This window comes from Ursus maritimus, unplaced genomic scaffold, assembly GCF_017311325.1.
Source record: "Ursus maritimus isolate PB19 unplaced genomic scaffold, ASM1731132v1 scaffold_26, whole genome shotgun sequence".
Taxonomy (NCBI): domain Eukaryota; kingdom Metazoa; phylum Chordata; class Mammalia; order Carnivora; family Ursidae; genus Ursus; species Ursus maritimus.
The window spans coordinates 39,031,595-39,056,168 of record NW_024425119.1 but is presented as its reverse complement, the minus strand read 5'-3'; the positions used below and the strand labels follow the sequence as shown (position 1 = coordinate 39,056,168).

Genomic DNA, 24,574 nt, shown 5'->3' with positions numbered 1-24,574 from the left:
GAGAAATTAACCTAGTTAAAATGTCCATGCTACCCAGAGCAATCTACACTTTCAATGCTATCGATCAAAATACGAGGACATTTTTCAAAGAACTGGAACAAATAGTCCTTAAATTTGTATGTGGAAACAGAAAAGGCTCGAATCTCAAGGAACTTTTGAAAAGGAAAAAACAAAGCTGGGGGCATCACACTGGATTTCGAGCTGTACTACAAAGCTGTGATCACAGAGCAGCATGGTACTGGCACAAAAACAGACACATAGACCAATGGCGATAGAGAGCCCAGAAATGGACCCTTGGCTCTTGGGCAACTAATATTTGATAAAGCAGGAAAAAACATCTCGGTGGGAAAAGACAGTCTCTTCAATAAATGGTGCTGGGAAATGGACAGGCTACATGCAAAAGAATGAAACTTGACCACTATCTCACACCATACACAAAAATAAACTCCAAATGGATGAAGACCTAATGTGAGACAGGAATCCATCAAAATTCTAGAGGAGAACATAGGCAGCAACTTCTACAACATCGCCAAAGCAACCTCATGACAGCATCCACAAGGCAAGAGAAACAAAAGATAAAATGAATTTATGGGACTTCATCAAGATTAAAAGTTTCTGCACAGCCAAGAAACAGTCAAGAAAAACTAGAGAGCAGCCCACGGAATGGGAGAATATATTTGCAAATGACACTACAGATGAAGGACTGGTATCCAAGATCTACAGAAGCTTTCTAAACTCAATACACGAGAACAAATAAACAAATCAAAAAATGGGCAGAAGAATGTGAACAGACACTTTTCCAATGAAGACATCAAATGGCTAACGAACACATGAAAAATGTTCAAAATCATTAGCCATCAGGGAAATTCAAATCAAAACCACACTGAGATACCACCTACACCAGTTAAATGGCAAAAATAGACAAGGCAAGAGACAACAATTGTTGGAGAGGATGTGGAGAAAGGGGATCCCTCTTTGTTGGTGGGAATGCAAGTTGGTACAGCCACTCTGGAAAACAGTGTGGAGGTCCCTTAAAATTGAGCTACCCTATGATCCAGCCATTGCACTACTGGGTGTTACCCCAAAGATACAGACGTAGTGAAGAAGACCATATGCACCAATGTTCATAGCAGCAATGCCAGCTCATCTGCATTGGAAGGAGCCGAGATGCCCTCAACAGATGACTGGATTAAGAAGCGTTTGGTCCATATATACTCACTGGAATTATTACTCACAATCAGAAAGACGAGTTCTCAACATTTGCTACAATATGGACGGCACCGGAGGAGATAATGCTAAGTGAAATAGTCAAGCAGAGAAAGACAACTATCATATGATTTCTCTCATCTATGGAACATATAAGGACTAGGATGATCGGTAGGGGAAGAAAGGGATAAAGAAAGGGGGGTATTCAGAAGGGGAATGAAACATGAGAGACTATGGGCTATAAGAAACAAACTGAGGGCCTCGAGGGGAGGTGGGGTGGGGAGGTAGGCCGGTGATGAGTGGGTATTAAGGAGGGCACGTATTGCATGGTGCACTGGGTGTTATACACAACTAATGAATCATCGAGCCTTACATCGGAAACTGGGGATGTACTTTATGGTGACTAACATAATATAATAAAAAATTATTAAAAAAAATAAAGTTCCCTGATTCATTCCCTTTCTTTATCCCTTTCTTCTCCTACCGATCATCCTATTTCTTATGTTCCATAAATGAGTGAAACCATATGATAATTGTCCTTCTCTCCTTGACTTATTTCACTTAGCATTATCTCCTCCAGTGCCATCCACGTTGCAGCAAATGTTGAGAAATCATTCTTTCTGATGGCTGAATAATATTCCATTATATATATATATAGACCACATCTTCTTAATCCAGTCATCTATTGAAGGGCATCTAGGCTCCTTCCATGATTTAGCTATTGTGGACAATGCTGCTATGAACATTGGGGTGCATAAGGCCCTTCTCTTCACTAAGTCTGTATCTTTGGGGTAAATACCCAGTTGCACTGTTTGTTAATTAACTGGAATTAAAATAAATACATTAAAAAAGAAAACCATGAATACCATAACTTTACAATCAGTAAATTGATTGCATTTCTGGCAATACTGTTAAGAAACTTTTGTTAAATCCTAAACAAAAGAGTCTTTTTTGTTTGTCTCTTTTTCCTTTGTTTTGTTTCTTAAAATCACTAAAATACGTATCTTCTTTATCCATTCATCTAACAATGGACCCTTGGGTTGCTTCCATAACTTGGCTATTGTAAATAATGTTGCAATAAATATAGGCATGCCTATATTTTTTCAAATTAGTGTTTTTGTTTTCTTTATTATTATTATTATGTTATGTTAGTCACCATACAGTACATCATTAGTTTTTGATGTAGTGTTCCATAATTCATTGTTTGTGAATAGCACCCAGTGTTTTTGTTTTAAGTAAATACACAATAGTGGAATTACTGGATCATATCAGAAATTTACTTTTAATTTTTGAAGAACCTCCATACTGTTTTCCACAGTGGCTGCACCACTTTGCATTCCCACTAACGGTGCACGAGGGTTTCCTTTTCTCCACCTGTTTCTTGTGTTTTTGATTTTAGCCATTCTGACATATGTGAGGTGGTATCTCATTGCAGTTTTGTTCTGCATTTCTTTGATTATTAGTGATGTTGCACATCTTTTCATGTGTTTGTTGGCTACCTGACTTATGATAAAAGTAATACAGTGCAGTGGGAACCTAAATGGTGATGGGTCAATGCATTTCCATATGGAAAAAATGAATCTTGACCTTTATCACACATTATGCACAGAAAACAATTCCAGATGGATTATAATAAAGTGCTAAAGCTAAAAAAAAAAAAACAAAACCCCGGAATATTTTCATAAGCTTGGAGTAAAGAAAAATTTCTTAACCTAGCACAAAAATGGTAAGTTATAAAGGAAAAAATGATTACTTGGACTTTATTAAAATTAAGAACTTCTCTTCATCAAAACAACATTAAGAGGATGAAAGTCAATCCCCAGGGCAGAAGACGAAAAGGTGCTTAACTTTACTAGCCATCAGAGAAATGCAAAGACAAACTTTAATACAACCACAACTCACCCACTAGAATTATAAAATGAAAAAAACCCATAAAATATCATGTGTAGTCACCATATGGAGCAACTGGAATTCAATAAACTACTATGGGAATATACAATTTTACAACCATTTTGGAAAAGTGCTTGGAAGCCTGATGCACACCCTATGATCACACAAAACCACCTGTAGATATTAGACTAAAACAAAGCAAAACAAAAGTATCTATGGTCACTAAGAGATGTGTACAAGAATACCGATAGCTATACTATTCAGGACAGCCATAAACCAGAAGTTACACAAATAGTGGAACAAAACAAACAATGTACAAATACATTATACTTGGAGAGTTAGCTCTCTAAGTATAATACTGAGTGAATTAAGTCGGACACAAAAGAAATAGATGGTAGATTCCACTTATATGAAGAACAAGAGAAGGCAAAAGTAACGTATGGCATTAGATTACTTGTGAGGCTGGGATAGTGTTGCAAAGGGGGACTTGATATGATTGCCAGCCTTTTGATCATATTCTCTTTGAGAAAATTTATTGTACTGTATCCTTATATGCTGTCCACTTTTTTGTATGTATGTTATATTTTAATAAAAATAGGTCAAAATGCTAAAAATCTGCCTTAAATCTATTTAGAAATAGATAAGGGTCATTTTATAGAACCCGCCTAACATTCAATGATGGAAAATTAAAAATGATCCATGCTTTTACATTATTGAGACTGCTCAATAATTTGTTCAATTAAAATCTCCATGTATAGAAAAAATTAGAAGAAAATATACTGAATTTGGGTGGTAAAATTATTTACTAAGGAATCTGTCAGCATTTAACAAGATGTGCATTCAGGCAATTTTACTTAACATCAACTCAACAGATATCTGCATTGCATGCACTTCGAGCCTAACGCCTAATCATCTCCATCTACTGTTTGCTACCTGTGCTGTTGCAAAAACTTGCCCAAGGTTCTTCTCGGTGCATTTTTAACCTCCTTGTTTTTCAGGCTGTAAATGAAGGGATTCACTAGGGGAGTGACCACACCGTACTGTATGGAGAAGATCAGCTCCTGAGGTGAGCCTGAGGTTGGCATGAAATGACGGAGGAAAGCTGAGCCATAAAATAGGGTCACTGTGGTGAGGTGGGAGGAGCAGGTGGAGAAGGCCTTGCTTCTGCCCGAGGTGGAGCTGATGCTCAGGATGGTGGAGACAATGCACACATAGGAGAAGACGATCAGGAAGAATGTACCAAGGGCATGCAGGAGTGTGGAACAGAGCAGGACAGTGAGGTTGGTAGAGACATCAGAGCAGGACAAAGGGAAGAGGGAGGGAAGCTCACAGCTGTAGTGATGGATCGTTTTTGCCTCACAGAAATCCAAGTTCATTATCAGGGGAATGTTAATGAGTGCATCTAGAAACCCCAGGCTCCATGAACCCCACACAAGCTGCATATACAGCTGATTATTCATTACTTGACCATAGAGGAGTGGGTGACAGATAGCAGCATAACGGTCATAGGCCATTGCTGACAGTAGGCAGACTTCTGTTCCTCCAAAGTCAAACACAAAGAAGGCTTGAGCCAGGCAGCCCTCCACTGAGATGGTTTTCCTCTGAGACAGGAGGTTCTCCAGCAGCCTGGGCACTATGGCAGTAGAGAAACAAAAGTCCATGAAAGAGAGGTGACTCAGGAAGAAGTACATAGGGGTGTGGAGTTGGGGATCTGCCCTGATGATCAACAACATCAATAGATTTCCCATTATAGTCAAGAGGTAAATCCCAAGGAAAAGCACAAAGAGCAGAACCTGAATGTGGGAATCAACAGACAGACCAAGGAGGATGAACTCTGTGATGGTGCTGTGGTTCCTCAAAGCCATTTAGAGAGGATATTCCCTAGAAATAAAGATAGGCATAAACCTCAAACCTCTTTGACCACACTCAATTACCAGAAGAGGGGGGCTTGGACCAACTAGTTTATATTTAAAATTTCCTCATTGATTTTTTAGATCCTTTCTTCCAATACTGATATTCTGCTTCAATTCTGAATAGGTCAATCTCAGTATGATATTACCCTATAGTTGATACTCTATCTCAGAGATTGCTGAAGGAATTCACAAATTCATCCAGACCTGGACCATGACTAATTTAGTCAATTTCCTTCAACTGAAACTGATTAACAATATTACCCATAATTTGCATATTTTAAAGGACTGTCTACAGTGGATGTTGCAAAACTTGTCATTTCTCCTCTATCACTCAGTTTCTTACTCCTATTTAAAACCTTGCTGAGTTGCTCAATGACATTATTTTGTCTTCCTTTAGCTTTTTTACAATCACTTTCACATATATTGTCAATTTAATCTTTGGGGCAAGACTGAAACATGATCTGAATCTTAGTGCATGTGTGCCTGTGTCTTTCTTTGCCTTTGTATGTTGGAGGATGGAGTAGAATGAATAAGGGTAGAGCATGCTGAATCCATTTTACAGAAGAGAAAATTGAGTATCAGAGGTTATTTGTCTAAATTGCCAACTTTTAAAAAAAGATTTTATTTATTTATTTGACACAGAGAGAGACAGCCAGCGAGGGAGGGAACACAGGCAGGGGGAGTGGGAGAGGAAGAAGCAGGCTCCCAGAGGAGGAGCCTGATGTGGGGCTCAATCCCAGAACACTGGGATCACGTCCTGAGCCGAAGGCAGACACTTAATGACTGAGCCACCCAGGTGCCCCTAAATTGCCAATTTGAATAGTTGGCATTTGGTTGCACTATGTAGGACTCTAAGCCAAGAGGTGTCTCTGTCATACCATGTCTTCCAATCAAGGCTTGGCAGTGAATGTCCTTCATCATCTGGCACCTGTGTACCTATATAATTGCTCATATACTACCCCCTAGAGAGCCCTAATTCTGAGGGCAAAGTAGTGCATTTTCGTTCAAGTACTTTATGAACATCCTTTCTTTCTGGCTCAAGCATCAACTCTATCTGGAATGCCCTATCTATAGATCCAAATTTTATTTATTTTTTGACATTCACCTTGATTTCAACTTCTTTTCTAAGATCTTCATTGATCATTCTCTTTCTGAATTCACCATAATATGTAATAATAGAACTATTTTTTTTTATTGAGTGCCATTTAAGTTCTAGGTACTCCTACTAAACTCCAGATGCAAGTTGAAGTAAATCATTTTGTAAAGATTTTTCAAATAAGGGAACAAAAGTATTTGAGTATCATTCCAAATGATTAATACCATGAGTCCAACTTGAACTTTTATTATGAAGCCTGTATTTTTTCTATACTAAGTCTCTACTTCTTTTCTGAAGAGTTTCTTAAGAATTCTTGTGTTTCTCTATAGTATGATCTAACTCATTAACTCATAATAAGTAACTCTGTTCCCGGTAGGCTACCACATGAATCTCTATTTTGCTGTCATAGTTAGTGTTAGTGTGCATTCGTAGTGCATTAATGTTTTTCATTTCATGATACTGTAATTTCACTGAGGCAGGGATCATGCTCTACAGTATTTGGCATCCAGAACACTCAGCCTAATGAAGGGAAGTGCACAGAGTGGAGCCCCAATGAGTATTTGTTGATAAAGAAAGAAATAATGAAATGAAGAGTATAGATTGTATAGGTAACATTTTTGTGAAAGGTTTCAGATCCATAAGCTTGATAAAGATTTAACATTAAAGATAAGTGAAAGAAAGAAATGCTGTGTGTGTGTGTGTGTGTGTGTGTGTGTGTTTGTGTGTGTAGGAGGAGGAGGAAGAAGAGTCAGATTGTTGGTGCTATGGAGGGTCTGGTAGAGGACTTTACCCATTCCATTCACAATCCTTCTTTTCATTTGTTTATTCTTCTACCATATTTCCACAAGCCCACTATTCAGACAGCAGATATTCACAAGTGCACTGCTATACGCCAGGCTATGCTAGGCACTGAGAAGACAACTTTGTATATACAGCTGTTTAACTATTTTATAGATACTCAGTTTCTTCTTTTTGATTTTATGTCACTCTTGTCTAGAATTCAAGGATTTATTCTCTTTTTAGACTTTCCCTTTGTGCCCAGTTTGAAAAACAACCTAGGGTTATATACTTAGGTTGTGCCTCTTGAAACCTTCCGCCTGGCTTTGTCCCCTCATGTTCAGAATCTGCCCTGTATTCTTGAGCTTTGCCCTGATACTGTAAAGTCTGACCTTGATGTTGCCCAAAGGGCTCACAATGAGTTTAATCCTGTAGAGCAGTCACCTTCCCAGTGTTTGTCCTGGGATTATTTGTTCTGATTATTTTCCCACTATTAATATTGAATATTTACATACTTTCCCAGACTTTGGGATTTTCTTTTTCTTTCTTGCTTGCTTTTTTTTTTTTTAAAGATTTTTATTTATTTATTTGACAGAGAGAGAGAGACAGCCAGTGAGAGAGGGAACACAGACAGGGGGAGTGGGAGAGGAAGAAGCAGGCTCCCAGCGGAGGAGCCTGATGTGGGGCTCGATCCCAGAATGCTGGGATCACGCCCTGAGCCGAAGGCAGACGTTAAACGACTGAGCCACCCAGGCGCCCCCAGACTATGGGATTTTCTTAAATTCAGTTTCCATCTCAGTTCTGCCTACTAGACTTATATGCAACATAGATGGCTGAAATCAACTTAAATTTAGCAGGGAAGGAAAACAAACTGTTGAAAAAAAAAGAAATTTCAATGACCCTCATTATCTCTGCTTTTGTCAAGTCCTGTTAGAAGAAAACAATTTTTCTGTTCTCTACACTAGTAAATAAAACAAAATTAAAAAGTAAATTGAGACCGCTCTCTTCAAAAATATGAACATTTCTATGTTTGGGATTTTCTGTATCAATTAGGCATACAATAGCTTCATTTCTTTCACATTTACTCTTTGTCTACATTGTGCATACTTACTCGTCCAGAAGGATCACAGTGCCTTCAATTCACAAGGAAGTTTGTGAGATATAGCCTAGATTCAGAGTGGGTGGAGAAGGGACATTCTAGATCCTTAAAGAGAAAAAGAGGTCAATGCAGAAGTTAGAAGTTAGCTGGGTTGTCTAATTTGCATTAGAAAGTCAAATATGAGCACTTGTTAAACATGTCTGCAACCTTCAGTTCTGTCTGATCTGCTTTACAGATCAATACGAAGTTGAGTTTTGTTTGTATTTTTTTAAAGATTTATTTATTTATTTGAGAGAGAGAGAATGAGTGTGCAAGCAGGGGGCAGAGTGCAGAGGGAGTGGGAGGAGAGAAGCAGACTTGCTGAGCGTGGAGACCAATGTGGGGTTCAATCTCAGGACCCTGAGATCATGACCTGAGCTGAAATCAAGAGTCAGATGCCCAAATGACTGAACCAGGCAGGCTTCCTGACTTTTGGGTTGTTGTTGTTTTTTTAAGAGTCATCTCATTTTATCATTGGATATTTATTGCACTGGAATAACTGTTTAAACACAGAGTGGCACTTCAAATCAGTCACAATATTAACCCCTTTTGATCTAATGACTCAGGATAATGATGATGATGGTGATGATATTGAAAAGATAATGCTTATTCCAAGCACCTTACACATATTAATCTACTTCTTTCTTGTAAAAGTCCCATAATGCAGCCATTTTATCTTATTCTTTTTCTTTCTTTTAAACAGATGAGGACCTGAGGCAGAAAATGTTTAAGAACCCTGCCAAAGGTCAAATCGGCACCAAGTAGAGAACTTGGAATTTGAGCTCAGGCAGTTTGGTAATGTACTTTAATCACATCCTTTCCAGAGGGACAAGTTGGGAAACCTCCCTTAACAAAGAGAGCAAACATAGGTTTCTTAACACTTTGTCAATCTCAAATGTATTTAATTAAAAAATGTTAGTTAATTTCACAAATGCTGGGACAGATGGGTTAATAAGAAAAGGAAGAGAGAGATTCAGTATTTCCTCTATTTACTGACCAAAAGTGGGAAAGTTTTTATACTCAGAAGCATTATAAATCCCCTAGGAACCTGGGAGTCTCCTGAACTGGGAGAAGGGCTGAAAGTAGGAGGGCATGGAAAAGGAACATGAGCAAAATTTTTTCTTAAATATTTCTTGACTTCTGCCCTTCCTGTGTGCTTCAGCACCTAAATCAGTATGAACCATTTGAGAGATTGAGGGAGTTATTAATAGCAAAAAAATTAACTTTCTGTGGCACATGTAAGTATATCCTAGAAAAGGATAAAACATATGCCATCTACTCTGATGATGTATTCTGCCTAATCTTCATCTGACTGTGATGTTCCCAGTTGGTTTACTCTGATTTCATACTCGTAGGGCCTAGGCAATGCAGAGTTTGTGCCCAGAATGCACGAAGTCCCCATTCCCATTGCCCAACGTCAGTCATCAAGGCCAGAGAGTTTTTCCCAAGTACCTGCTCAGAGTAGGTGAACACATAGACCTCAGTGCATGGAGAATAAGAATCTGTCTAGATTTGGGGGCTCAGTCTGAAGCAAACAAAAAGTCTACAAGAAGACCCAGGGTGAGACACACCTCAGAGAGCTAGAAAGAGAAGGTATATGAAGGGAGGAAAATAATTTATCAGGAGAGAGAGAGCAAGAGAGGACTCCAGAGTGGTCCTGGAGACATTACCATGGTCTGGCCTTTTGTGGCTCAGAAGATTTCCTGCCACTCTGATTTTTACCTCAGGCCATGAGATCTCTATGTTCACGAGGACTAATTACAGGAACTTCAGATTATTAGTTTTTTTTTTTTTTCCTAAGGGAACTTACAGTAAGACCATGAAAATTATTTACCTAAGAGCTAGGTACTTTCAAAGGCTGAAGCTTCAAGGCACATATCCTCTGAGCTCTAGGTTGGTCCTGCCTTTTTCTCCTACTGGCTATACGAAGACTCTTAAATCCTTCACAAAATGTATGAAGGGCTTCTCTCTGGTAGTCTTAAGTCCAAATCCTTGGGCATCCCTTTTTTTAGTTTTCTCTCTGACTCTAAATATTATTTGTACTAGGAGAATCCGTGAAGTGAGTGTATCCCAGATATAACCCTTCAGAAGGGCAGGTGTAGATTAGGCAGTCAGTAATTAGTAATTGGCCAGCAGAGCCTGGCACCCCAGGAGACCAAGGAGCCAATATCTTTTATTCTCTGGAGTCATAGCGTGAAGCCCAACTTTAGACTCACACACAAAACAAACAAATTTTTAAAAACTCAAGAGATTCTACTTAGTGTGGGCTTTTGGAACTTGCATGTTGAAGCTTTGTCTTTGGTGAAAATTCTTAGGTGTTTAGTGAGTTTGAAAGGAGGCAAAAAGTAGGTGGCAACTTCTTCGTGTACTTAATCTCAGTATGTCATATTTGGGAAAGCAAAGGGAAGCTGTGCATTGATCTCAGGTTATTTTCCTTTGCCCTCATGATTTGAATTCATAAATATCTCTCAGATGAATTTTTTTTAAAGATTTTATTTATTTATGTGACAGAGAGACAGCCAGAGAGAGAGGGAACACAAGCAGGGGGAGTGGGAGAGGAAGAAGCAGGCTCATAGCGGAGGAGCCCGATGTGGGACTCGATCCCAGAGCGTCGGGATCACGCCCTGAGCCGAAGGCAGACGCCTAATGACTGCGCTACCCAGGCGCCCCTCAGATGAATATTTTAATGATCAGTTGTGTCAACAATCAGGGAGGTTTTCAGGGAAACAGCTGAAGGCAGGTCATGAAAGCCAAGGAAGAGATGGAGAAGGACTGAGCAATCAACAGTAACAAATACAGCAGTTTGATTCTGAATGATTAGAAATACAAAATACCCATTGGATTTTAGACTTACGGTGTATTGTTGTCTATACGGAACAGTGGGAGCATTGGCCAGATTGAAGAAGATTAAGATGTGCATACTAAAAACTGGTATGTTTTCAAAGTTTTAGAAGAGAATGAGACCAGAGCAAAAATAAAAATGGTTTATTAAATACATACCAAATTCCAGGTATTGTCCCACACATTTTAGGCTTGATAACTAATTCCCCACAACAACTCTATGGGCTGTAACCTTTATTTACCCTCATTTACCCCAGATGAGGAAACTGAGGCATGGTGGAATGTCTGATCCAAGTTTATAAAGTTATTAAGTGGTGGAGTCAGGATTAAAGTTTATATCATAAGACCTTAAAAACTGCTTTTTGCCACTATGCTAAATAGTTTCAAATGGGGAAATTGAGTTTAAGATTTGTGATATATATTCTTATAGACAGAAAAGGAGCTGCAGATACAAAATAAAGAGAGTAGAGACTCAAAAAGCAAAATCTAGTGTTTTGTTAGAAGGCTGTGCTGCTTCTCTGGAGAGTGACATTAGGTAAGCAAGCAGGGCACATTCCACATCAAGATCTATTCCTGAATTCAAAGGATAATAAACAGCTAGGTGCATGTTTCTTTTTCTTTTCTGGTATGTAGATACCTGAATTTAGACATATCTGGGATTTATACAAGTAAGCACTAAAAATGAGTGATTTTCAAAGATATTTGAAGGTAATATTACTGTAAATTTGTAAGCATAGCCTGTTTTTGATAACAAAATTAGACAATAATAACATATGAAAAGAAGTTTATAAACTTTTAAAGGAAATTCATAAACACAAAATTTAAGGTGACGTATAACTTCTCAGATGATAAGATTGGGAGGAAATCAAAGGTACATTTAATTATGAATAAGTTTAAGTTATTAGGTTAGGAGGAGTGGCATGGTTTGTAATACCTTTAGAAACAAATGAACAACCTAACAAAAAGAAAATAAATGAAATAAAGTAGTATATGTGTGCACTGATTATGACAGTGCATTATGAACAAGGAATTAAGAATAATTCAATCCTATGCTTGTGATTTCCTAAATCAGGAAAAAATAAAAAGGCAGGAAGGAAAGAAAGGAGAAACACATGGAAAAAGGCAGGGAGGAAGAGGGGAAAACTCTTTGGAACAATTGCTAGATAAATGAAATGTTCAATAGTAGGGGAATTGTTAAATAAACTATGGCATTTTTTGTTCTTTATAAAATAAAATAGAGACTAAAATATTTTTGGAAATGGAAAATGTTTAATTTTTATTAGGTAAAATGACAGAAACAAAATTGCTTATAAATTATAATTATGGCTATGTATAAGAATGTACCATAAAGATATTTTTTCATAGAAATTTGGACTGAGATATACCTAAATGTTAATAGTGATCTTCATTGTGTAGTAGGTCCATTTCTCTGTATTTTAATAGTTTCTAATTTAAAAATATTTAAAGAAAAATGTTAGTATTTTATATGAAGCATTGATACTTTTTGATTTCATCACAGTCAAAAGTAAAGTGAAAAATAATTTGAGATATATAGCAGTGTCCGTGGAATATTATCAGTCTTGTTGTCTTTAATACGAAGAAAAATAAATAGATATTGACTTGCTTCAGAAATCCATGTATTGCAAAAATATATGCAAATATGAGACAAATACCTAAGTGAAGTTGAGCCCTCATAAATTTTAACTTCAATCAATCAAATACTAAGAATTTAATATTTGATAAATATACCTTTCAAAATGCCATTAAATGAGAAAAGCAGGTTGGCTGAAAACTTTTGAAATTTCCAAAGTAGAAAACAGATCTAAAACAGGGCAAAATACATTTGTATCTTTAGGGTAAATACCTAGTAGTGTAATTGCTGGCTTGTAGGGTAGCTCTATTTTTTACTTCTTAAGAAACCTCCATACTGTTTTCCAGAGTGGTTGTACCAACTTCCATTCCCACCAACACTGTAAGACAATTTCCCTTTCTCTGCATCTTTGCCAACTTTTGTTGTTCCTGTCTTGTTAATTTTAGCCATTCTGACTGGTGTGAGGTGGTATCTCATTGTGGTTTTGATTTGTATTTCCCTGATGCCAAGTGATGTGGAGCATTTTTTCATGTGTCTGTTGGCCATTTGTATGTCTGCTTTGGATAAATGTCTGTTCATGTCTTCTGCTCATTTCCTGATCCAAAGGGGCACCTGCACCCCAATGTTTATAGCAGCAATGTCCACAATAGTCAAACTATGGAAAGAGCCCAGATGTCCATCAACAGATGAATGGATAAAGAAGCTGTGGCATATATATACAATGGAATACTACTCAGCCATCAGAAAGGATGAAATCTTACCATTTACATCGATGTGGATGGAACTGGAGGGTATTATGCTGAGCAAAATAAGTCAATCAGAGAAAGACAATTATCATATAGTTTCACTTATATGTGGAATATAAGAAACGGCTCAGAGGATCATAGGGGAAGGAAGGGAAAACTGATGGGAAGAGAGGGAGAAAAACCATGAGAAAATCTTAAGTATAGGAAACAAACGGAGGGTTGCTGGAGGGGAGGTTGGTGAGGGAGGTAACTGGGTGATGGGCATTAAGGAGGGCACGGATGTGATGAGCATTAGGTGTTGTATGCAACTGATGAATAACTGAACTCTACATCTGAAACTAATGATGTCCTATATCTTGACTAACTTAACTATGGACTATGAGAAACAAACTGAGAGCTTCAGAGGGGAGGGGGGGTGGGGGAATGGGATAGACTGGTGATGGGTAGTAAGGAGGGCATGTATTGCATGGTGCACTGGGTGTTATACGCAACTAATGAATCATCGAACTTTACATCAGAAACCAGGGATGTACTGTATGGTGACTAACATAATATAATAAAAAAAACCATTAAAATAAAAAAAATAAATGAAAAAAAGAAAAAAGGGGGGGTGCCTGGGTGGCTCAGTTGTTAAGCAACTGCTTTCGGCTCAGGGTGTGATCCTGGTGTTATGGGATCCAGCCCCACATCAGGCTTCTCCGCTGGGAGCCTGCTTCTTCCTCTCCCACTCCCCCTGCTTGTGTTCCCACTCTCTCTGGCTGTCTCTTTCTCTGTCAAATAAATAAATAAAATCTTAAAAAAAAAAGGGGGGGGCGTGGTTCAACATCCACAAATCAATCAATGTAAATCACCACATTAATAAAAGGAAGGATAAGAACCGTATGATCCTTTCAATAAATGCAGAAAAAAACATTTGACAGTATGCAACATCCTTTCTTGATAAAAACTCTCTGCTGTGTAGGGATAGAGGGAACATACCTTAATATCATAAAAGCTATCTACAAAAAGCCCACAACTAATATCATCCTCAATGGGAAAAACTGAGAGCTTTTCCTCTAAGGTAGGAACACAACGGGGAATTCTGAAATTAGATAACAACAGATATTCAGTAAATGTTTTGTTAGTGGAGGTGGTTATTAGGTAACATTGTTTCAGCCAAATTTCCTTTAGTAAACAAACAGACAAAAATAAAGAACAAAACCTTAGGTGGATTTGCTGGATCGGTGGAAGAGCCAGGAGAGGCCTGCAGAGGGCACTGCCTAGGTGGGAAGAGAGACCCTGTAAAGTGAGTAAGATGGGTACAAAAAGTAAGAGAAAGCCTTATTTCACTTAGCATTCATTTATGGAACATAAGAAGTAGGAAGATCGGTAAGAGAAGAAAGGGAAGAAGAAGGGGGGGTAAACAGAAGGGAGAATGAACCATGAGAGACTATGGACTCTGGGAAACAAACTGAGGGCTTCAGAGGGGAGGGGGGGTGGGGGATTGGGATAGGCCGGTGATGGGTATTAAGGAGGGCACATGTTTCACGGTGCACTGGGTGTTATATGCAAATAATGAATTATGGAACATTGCATCAAGGACTGGGGATGTACTGTATGGTGACTAACATAATATAATAAAAATTATTTAAAAAAAAAAAGTAAGACAAAGCCTTAAACAGCCTCTTTCAGAAGGCTGCCTGGTAATTTCCAAAGTTCCCAGAGTTTGGAGAAAAACTCACAGGTCTCTTAGAGCCTCAAATTACAATATTTTGCCTTGGAGTAGAGTTACAGAAATCACACCTGTCCTTTGCCTACTTTTCTATGCCTTCATCGGGGGCAGTGAATGCCTGAGAGCCATCCTTTATGCTAAGCAACTGATTGCTCTGCAGGGCATGTGTAAACTGAGGAGTGTCACATTTACAAACTCTACATTCACCCTTATATTTTTGCTTTTACATTGCTTGGGTTAGAAGCCTGCATAGGACATTTCCCAGATTCTCTTGCTAATAGGCTTCTGGTTACATTTAGCCAACTGGAGGCAGTGGTTTGTTTAAGTGTATGAATAAGAATAGGAAGGTGAAGGACAAGGAGAAAAAGAGGAGGAGGAGGTGGAGGAAGAGGCAGAGGCAGAGGAGGTAGTGGTGGGGACACTGCAGCCACATTCTGATTATGGCAGGAGTAGTGCAGCACTTTTTCAGCAGTCCTGGCATCACTGTGATTCTTCTCCTCAGTGGTCCTGTCCCTGGTGTCCCAGCAGCACAGCAGCCAATGTAGAATTATCAGCTTCAGCTTAGGGTTGGAATAACTTCTTCATTGTTTTTTGCTTCTCTAAGACCCCCTTCATCCTTCTCCCTTTTGGCCATTGAGTCATTCCAACAACTTAATATTAAATATAACTTCAAGGTTAAAGAACATCTTACTAAAGAATGAAAGTGTCAACAAGGAAATTAAAGAAGAATTTAAAAAATGCATGGAAGCAAATGAAAACGTAAACACGATAGTTCAGAACCGTTGGGATGCAGCAAAGGTGGTCCGAAGAGGGAAGTAGATAGCAATACAGGCCTTTCTCAAGAAACAAGAAAAGTCTTAAATACACAACCTAACTTTAAACCTAAAGGAGATGGGAAAAGAACAGCAAATAAAGCAGGAGAAAGAGAATTAATAAAGATGAGAGCAGAAATCAATGATATAGAAATAAAAATAAACCAGTATAACAGATCAACAAAACTTTGAAAGAATTAATAAGATTGATAAACCCTTAGCCAAACTTATCAAAAAGAAGAGAAAGGACCCAAATAAATAAGATCATGAATGAAAGAGGAGAGATCACAACCAACATTGAAGAAATACAAACAATTATAAGAAAGTATTATGAACAAATATATGGAAAAAAATGAGGCAATCTGGAAGAAATAGATGCATTACTAGAAATTTATAAACTACCAAAACTGCAAGGGGAAGAAATAGAAAACGTGAACAGACCCATAACCAGCAAGGAAATTGAAGCAGTAATCAAAAACCTCCCAAAAAACAAGAGTCCTGGGCTGGATGGCTTCCCATGGGAATTCTACCAAACATTTAAAGAAGAATTAATACCTATTCTCCTGAAACTGTTTCGAGAAATAGACAAGGAAGGAATACTTCAAACTCTTTCTATGAGGCCAGCATTACCTTGATCTCAAAACAAGACAAAGACCCCACCAAAAAGGAGAATTACAGACCAATATCCCTGATGAACATGGATGCAAAAATTCTCACCGAGATACTAGCTAATTGGATCCAACAGTACTTAAAAGGATTATTCACCGCGACCAAGTGGGATTTATTCCTGGGCTGCAGGTGTGGTTCAACATCCACAAATCAATCAATGTAAATCACCACATTAATAAAAAGAAGGATAAGAACCGTATGATCCTTTCAATAAATGCAGAAAAAAACATTTGACAGTATGCAACATCCTTTCTTGATAAAAACTCTCTGCTGTGTAGGGATAGAGGGAACATACCTTAATATCATAAAAGCTATCTACAAAAAGCCCACAACTAATATCATCCTCAATGGGAAAAACTGAGAGCTTTTCCTCTAAGGTAGGAACACAACGGGGATGTCCACTGTCATCACTGTTGTTCAACATAGTACTGGAAGTCCTAGCCTCAGTAATTGGACAACAAAAAGAAATAAAAGGCTTCCAAATCAGCAAAGAAGAAGTCAAACTTTCTACTCTTTGCAGGTGACATGAACTGATACAGGAATTCAGCAAAGTCGCAGGATATAAAATCAATATACAGAAATCAGGTGCATTTCTATACACTAACAATGAGGCAGTAGAAAGAGAAATCAAGGAATCAATTCCATTTACAATTGCACCAAAACCCATAAGATAACCTAAGAATAAACCTAACCAAAGAGGTAAAGGATCTGTACTCTGAAAACTACGGAATACTTATGAAAGAAATTGAGGAAGACACAAAGAAATGAAAAAACACCCCATGCTCATGGATTGGAAGAACAAATATTGTTGAAATGCTATGCTACCCAAAGCAATCTACACATTCAATGCAATCCCTATCAAAATACCATCAACATTTTTCACAGAGCTGGAACAAATAATCCTAAAATTTGTATGGAACCAGAAAAGCCCCTGAATAGCCAAAGGAATTTTGAAAAAGAACCAGAGCTGGAGGTATCACAATTCCAGACTTCAAGCTGTATTACAAAGTTGTAATCATTAAGACAATATGCAACTGGACGAAAAGACATAGATCAGTGAAACAGAATAGAGAACCAAGGAGTGGATGCTCAACTCTATGGTCAACTAATCTTTGACACTACTAGGTATTTATCCAAAAGATACAAGCACAGTGATTTGAAGGGGCACATGCAACCCAATGTTTACAGCAACAATATCTCAATAGCCAGAATATGGAAAGAGCCCAGATGTCCACTGACAGACGAATGGATAAAGAAGAAATGATATATGTATCACAAACACACCCCCATATATAAAATACACACACACACACACACACACACACACACACACACACACACAATGGAATATTGCTCAGTCATCAAAAAGAATGAATCTTGCTATTTGCAACCACATGGATGGAAGTAGAGAGTATTATGCTAAGTGAAATAAGTCAGTCAGAGAAAGACAATTACCACATGATTTCACTCATATGTGGAATTTAAGAAGCAAAACAGATCAACATAGGGGAAAGGAAGGAAAAATAAAATAAGACAAAAATAGAGAGGGAGGCAAACCATAAGAGACTCTTAACTATAGGGGACAAACTGAGGGTTTCTGGAGAGGAGGTGGGTAGGGGGATCGGGTAACTGGGTGATGGGCATTAAGGAGGGGACTTGAACTAATGATCATTAGGTGTTGTATGCAACTGATGAATCACTGAATTCTACCTCTGAAACTAATAATACACTATGTGTTAATTAAATTGAACTTAAAGTTTTTAAAAAAATAAATCTACCTTCATTTAAGATATTGTAAAGTACAGTGTCTGTGTGGCTTTGAGTTTGTGTTTCTAGGATTTCTAGGATGCTTTAGCAAGTGGTTTCATAGATGTCTAGGATGCTTTGGTAGATGGTTTATGTAGCTTTTCTGATTAGTCTTCTCCATGACCATCTTTTTTCCCCCCCTCAGGAAAAAAATCCCTAGAATCCCTAAGCTTCTCCCTACTCCATGTCTTCTTTTCTAAACCCAATCATTTTCTACCAGACTTAAGGCTTCTGAGCCACCAGTAAAACACAGAAGGGGAAAGAAGCAGGGCTGCTACTCTACCCTAGAATGAATGGAATTCTCTACCATTTGCCACATAGCAATTAATGCTTCACAAGGCTTGTGTCTGCTAGTCTGGACTTCAGCCCAATAAACTGACTTCCTTTCTCAGACACCTTCAGCTACATATGCCTTGCCACTAAGGCCCTCTTCAATCAGAGCTCATCTTAAACCCACCTCCACTCACCCTTCCACAAGTCTCAAGTCTGTATCTTTCTTCCTTTAGAAATCCTGGCTTTTTACCTTGTAGCAAAACTTTATCCCCAGTTTAGTACCCACAGGAATCCGTGTAAGAATTCAGGACACAAACAATTTCCCCCACACTAAGCATTTTGTTAATGTCTTGCAAACAAAAGGAATAATCTATGTCTATAACCAAATTACTTGTATTGAAATAGTCATCTGATGCATGTTTTCTGCCTCTAAGAAAGATAAAATATGAACCAAAGCAAGAAAATACCTTGCTATTTTTTTGTGGATTTCCAAACAAAGGAGGCTTTAAAAGATATTTTGTCATATCTGACATGATGAGCAAACAAAAATTTTCCTTAATGCCTATTATTTGGGTATTTTGCTATAATTCTGCCCTGCTTCCCAATCATCCTCTGCTTGTTTTCTGCTACCTGAGATGTTGTAAACTTTTCTGCAAAATGTTTTTCAGAGCTGTTTTTACTTCCTTGTTCTTTAGGCTGTAGACAAGGGGATTCACTAGGGGAGTGACCACACTGTACTGCATGGAAAAAAACAACTCCCATGGGGAACCTGAGGTTGGCATGAGATAGCGAAGAAAACCTGAGCCATAAAATAAGCTTACTGTGGTGAGGTGGGAGGAGCAGGTGGAAAAGGCCTTGCCTCTGCCTGAGGCAGAGCTGATACTCAGGATGGTGGCAACAATACGTGTGTAAGAGAAGAAGACCAGAAGGAAGGTCCCAAAGGCATGCAGGAGGGCAGAGCAGAACAGGACTGCAAAGTTAACAGAGCTATTGGAACAGGATAGAGGGAACAGTGATGGAATCTCACAAATGAAGTTGGAGATGACTCGAGTCTCACAGAAGTCCAAATTCCAAGCTAGGAGGGTATTGATGAAAGCATCCAAAAAGGCCAGACCCCAAGATCCCCACACCAGTCCCACACATAGCTCATTGCTCATCATCTGACCATAGAGTAGAGGGTAGCAAATGGCAGCATAGCGGTCATAAGCCATTACTGCAAGGAGGCAGAGCTCTGTTCCCCCAGAGGCAAGCACAAAGAAGGCCTGGGTCAAACAGTTCTCCACTGAGATGGTTTTCTTCTCAGACAGGAGGTTCTCTAGCATCTTGGGCACAGTGACTGAAGAGTAACAGAGATCCAGGAAGGAGAGGTGATTCAAGAAGAAGTACATGGGCGTGTGAAGGTGAGAACTGGCCTTGATAACCAAGATCATCAACAGGTTCCCTGACAGAGTCAGGAGGTAAATTACTAGGAAAAGCACAAAGACTAGGGCCTGGGTATGATGATCAGCAGGCAGTCCAAGAAGGAGGAACTCAGTGATGGTGCTGTGATTTCCCAAGGCCATTTAAAGATGATAATTCTTTGGAAGAAAACAGAAAGAGAAACAATGTATCAACCACCTCCTCTGGCAACTCAAACTTTCTACTTATTCTATGTACACACTTTTTTTCTTCATCTGCTCATTACTGCTATAGTTGTTTAATATTTCTCATGGAATCCCTTGAAACATGCCCTTCCCTCTTCTGACTTCTTGGTGTACAAGTCCTGAACCTTTAGAGCTCTTTCAATTTGTTGCTCTTTTCTTACAAACAGTGCTAGAGAAATTTATATAATTTTTCAGATCTGATCCTTGAATAATTTTTATCCCTTCAAACTAGGCCACTGATTTTGTTCTATGACATTCTGGTCAAGAATTCATTTTCTGCAGAAGATACTAGAATCCTTCCTGTTCTCCTCAGTCTGTCTTTCACTTTCCATTCAAGACTTTGTAATAGTTTATTACTGATTAATTATGTACATTTGTGTTATTTTTTTCCTCTTTATTATCTTTCATATATTTGGAACATTTGATCTTAGAGATAATTTTGAAAGCTGTGTGTGTGTGTGTGTGAGTGTGTGTGTGTGATGCAGAGTTGAGGTAAGGGAGAAAACTATGAAATATTTTTTAAAGTTAAAAAAATAGAGCTAAGAAATAATAAAGGTAAAACAGAACTAAGTTGTTCATCAAAAGAAACCATTAAAAAAAGAAAGTCATAGTCACATCAATCAGACAACAACAACAACAAAAAAATAAAAGGCATCTAAATTAGCAAGGAAGAAGTAAAACTTTGACAATTTCCAGATTACATGATACTCTATATAGAAAACCCTAAAGACTCCACCAAAAAACTGTTAGAACTTATAAACAAATTTAGTAAAGTCACAGGATACAAAATCAATGTACAGCAATCTGTTGCATTTCTTTAAACCAATAATAAAGCAGCAGAAAGAGAAATTAAGAAAACAATTCCAATTCCAATTGCACCCCAAAAAATAAGATACCTAAGAATAAACCTAACCAAAGAGGTAAAAGACTTATCCTCTAACAACTATAAAACACAGATGAAATAAATTGAAAACAACACAAAGTAATGGAAAGACATTCCATGCTCATGGGTTGGAAGAAAACATATCATTAAAATGTCTATCGTACCCAAAGCAATTTACAGATTTAATGCAATCCCCATCAAAATACCAACAGCATTTTTCATGGAACTAGAACTTCTAGAATCCTAAAATTTGTATGGAACCACAAAAGACTCTGACTAGCCAAAGCAATCTTGAAAGAGAAAGACAAAGCTGGAGGAATCAGAATTCCAAACTTCAAGTTATATTACAAAGCTATGGTAATCAATTCAGTATGGTACTGGCACAAAAATAGACCAATGGAACAGAACCCAGACATAAGCCCACAATTATATGGTCAATTAATCTTCAACAAGGAAAAGAATATTCAATGGGGGCTCAGTTGGTTAAGCATCTGCCTCCAGCTCAGGTCATGATCTGAGGGTCCTGGGATAGAGCCCCACATCGGGCTCCCTGCTCAGCGGGGAGCCTGCTTCTCCCTCTCCATCCCACCCCACTTGCTCGTGCTCTCTCACTATCTCTCTCTCTCTCAAATAAATAAATAAAATCTTAAAAAAAAAAAAAGAACATTCAATGGGAAAGAGGCAGTCTCTTCAACAAATGGTGTTGGGATAACTGGTAGCTACATGCAAAAGAATGAAACTGGACTACTTTCTTACACCATACACAAAAATAAATTCAAAATGTCATGAATGACCTGTATGTAAGACAGGAAACCATAAAAATCCTGGAAGAACACAGGCAGTAATTTCTCTGACATCGGCCATAGCAACTTTTTTCTAGATAGATCCCCTGAGGCAAGGGAAATAAAAACAAACTATTGGGACTACATCAAAATAAAAAGCTTCTGCACAGCAAAGGAAACAATCAACAAAACTAAAAGGCAACCTATGGAATGGGAGAAGATATTTTCAAAAGACATATTTGATAAAGGGTTAGTATCCAAAATATTTAGTAATAGGTGTTTTTCTTTTCTTCTTCAGTTAAACTAATGTTCCTTGAGGATAGGGATTGAGCTTAATGTTACTTTGGATACTCTGAACACACACTGCAGTGTGAGGCACAAGATAAGTCCTTAATCAAGATTTATGAAATGTAAAAAGACTGGGAAGGATGAGGCAAATAAGACAATGTAGGCTTCTCCTTGAGGAATATCCCCAGCTTGAATTTCATTTTCAAAAACAAGCCAACCAGGAAGGAGGCTGGGAAGGAAAATAAATTCAGGGGAGTATAGAGCTCTTTTTGGGTTAGAAAAAGACTTATCTGGGGGCGCCTGGGTGGCACAGTGGTTAAGTGTCTGCCTTCGGCTCAGGGCGTGATCCCAGATCCCGGTGTTATGGGATCGAGCCCCACATCAGGCTCCTCCGCTATGAGCCTGCTTCTTCCTCTCCCACTCCCCCTGCTTGTGTTCCCTCTCTCGCTGGCTGTCTCTATCTCTGTCGAATAAATAAATAAAACCTTTAAAAAAAAAAAAAGAAAAGAAAAAGACTTGTCTGGTAACTCACCAGTGCCTTTAGATCCCTGATCCACAGGGAGCAGATCACACAAATTAGCTCATTTTAGTTCACAACAGGAAGGTTGCTTAAAACTATAATGTTCCTTCATCTATTCACTCATTCATCCTTATATCTACTACTTAAGTTATCAATCTAATTTTTCATTCATTAACTCCATCATCCAGGCTACCACTTAATCCAGTCTTCTATTCATCTATCTATCTATCTATCTATCTATCTATCTATCTATCTATCTATCTATCATCTATCTATCTATCTATCTATCTATCTACCTACCTATCTATCCATCCACCCATATCTCCATTTATCCATTCATTCCTTCACTCATTCATTCATGTAAGCAACAGATATTTGTAGATTGTATTATATAGAGTGTTGTGCTTCAGAAAAGTTGATTGGCAGCCTGGCATAAACCTCTGCTGAGCTATTATGTTCATGCACTTATTTGTCTTAGATTTCTACTAGCACTCTCCCAATATACAGGGCTGAATTCCCTTGTTAGCCTTTTTCTTCATATCAAACTTGAAATCTGACCCATCATTATAACTCAAAACTCTGATCCTTCATGAACCCTCTTGTCTAGAATGACTTCTTACCATAATCCTAACTTGCCCCCTGAAACTCTGAATCAGCTGTGAATCCTTTGGCTTTATCCTGATATGAAAGTGTCTGATGTTGGTATTGCCCATAGGACTCAAAATATAAGTTCTGTTTCTGCTGGGCCAGCCCATGAATTAGTCCTTGCTCTTCCTGGCTTTTCTCACTCATGCAGTATAGTACTTAGGTGTCTTCCCATATTTCGTGCCCTTCTAAGAGATCAGATACAGGTCACCTTTCAGTTGTGTCCAGTGGTGGGTAATGTGTGGTCTAACGTGGTAGACTGAGTGAATTAAGACTGCAGTGAAGAAGAAAAATCAAATGGAAAAGTCCATAAGGTGTCTTTCTTATCTTTGTGCTTATAAACTCCTGCTGAATAAACATTCTCCCTGACTTCCACATTAGTGAATTAAATCTATTCAATTCAATTGAAAAATCTCTAAGCACTTTTTATTTGCTGCCAGTGAGGACAAGGCTTATTTTAACTGTATAGTGAAAAATAAACACAAATTCCAAATTCTGCTCACTTACCTTTGAAGAGGGAACACAGTGGAGTCAATTCACACTGAAGTCTGAATGACTATTTTTGAAATTCAGAAAAGAGGGAACAAAGACTGGTTTCTTTGCTTAAAGAGAGAAGAGTGGTAGGTCCAGTTGGAGCCTAGGGCTTTCCTCTTAATATACTTGTTTTACCAATTTGCCAGGGATAGCTTGAGTACTTCTCAGATGGTCACTTATTGGTATCTCGTCTATACTTTTTCACATTCTATCTTAAAGAGAAGTGGGGCAGGAGGTTGATTTTATTGAGTCATTTTAAGACAAATATTCATTCATTTTAAGAAAAAAATCAGGTGATTTATGGCTGTAATTTCACTATTGGGAACTCACATTTCTTAAAATAATTCGTGCCTAAATTTAAAATTCAATCAGCTCTGGGAGACATAGCACATTATTTTATTTACAAATTATTAAATTCTTTAGGTCTAATAATTTTATCCTATTATTTCCAAAGATATAGGTAGCTGAGGACTGCTCCACATTTAACACTTCATCTGCCCAGTGTAATTACACAGAAAATGTTAATAATTGGAAGAAATGTCTGAGAAGGTAGAGTAATGAGTATAGGAAGAAAAACAGTCTACTGCTGAAAGGCAAAACTTGTTTGCCCCTGGTATCCTGGGAGGCACCTGGAATGGGGAGAAGCAGTGTGCATAGAAGTTAGACTTCACCTATCTTAGTATCCCCTGAAATTCTTTTTTTTTTCCTTTTCCATTTACCGCCTCAATTACTGGAAACTAGAATTGATAGGGAGGTAGAAATGGCAAAATAAATAAATAAATAAATAAATAAATAAATAAATAAATAAAT

General features: G+C 38.1%; 2 protein-coding genes across 2 annotated transcripts; both read right to left on the bottom strand.

The window, feature by feature from the left end:
* Positions 1 to 4,025: 4,025 nt before the first annotated feature.
* Positions 4,026 to 4,961, bottom strand: LOC103675608 (olfactory receptor 8S1-like). Its single transcript, XM_008704727.2, has one exon. The coding sequence runs from the start codon at positions 4,959 to 4,961 to the stop codon at positions 4,026 to 4,028; it is 936 nt and encodes a 311-aa protein (XP_008702949.2).
* Positions 4,962 to 19,065: 14,104 nt separating this feature from the next.
* Positions 19,066 to 20,031, bottom strand: LOC103675437 (olfactory receptor 8S1-like). The gene has a single exon (XM_008704514.1). The coding sequence runs from the start codon at positions 20,029 to 20,031 to the stop codon at positions 19,096 to 19,098; it is 936 nt and encodes a 311-aa protein (XP_008702736.1). The 3' UTR covers positions 19,066 to 19,095.
* Positions 20,032 to 24,574: the final 4,543 nt, after the last annotated feature.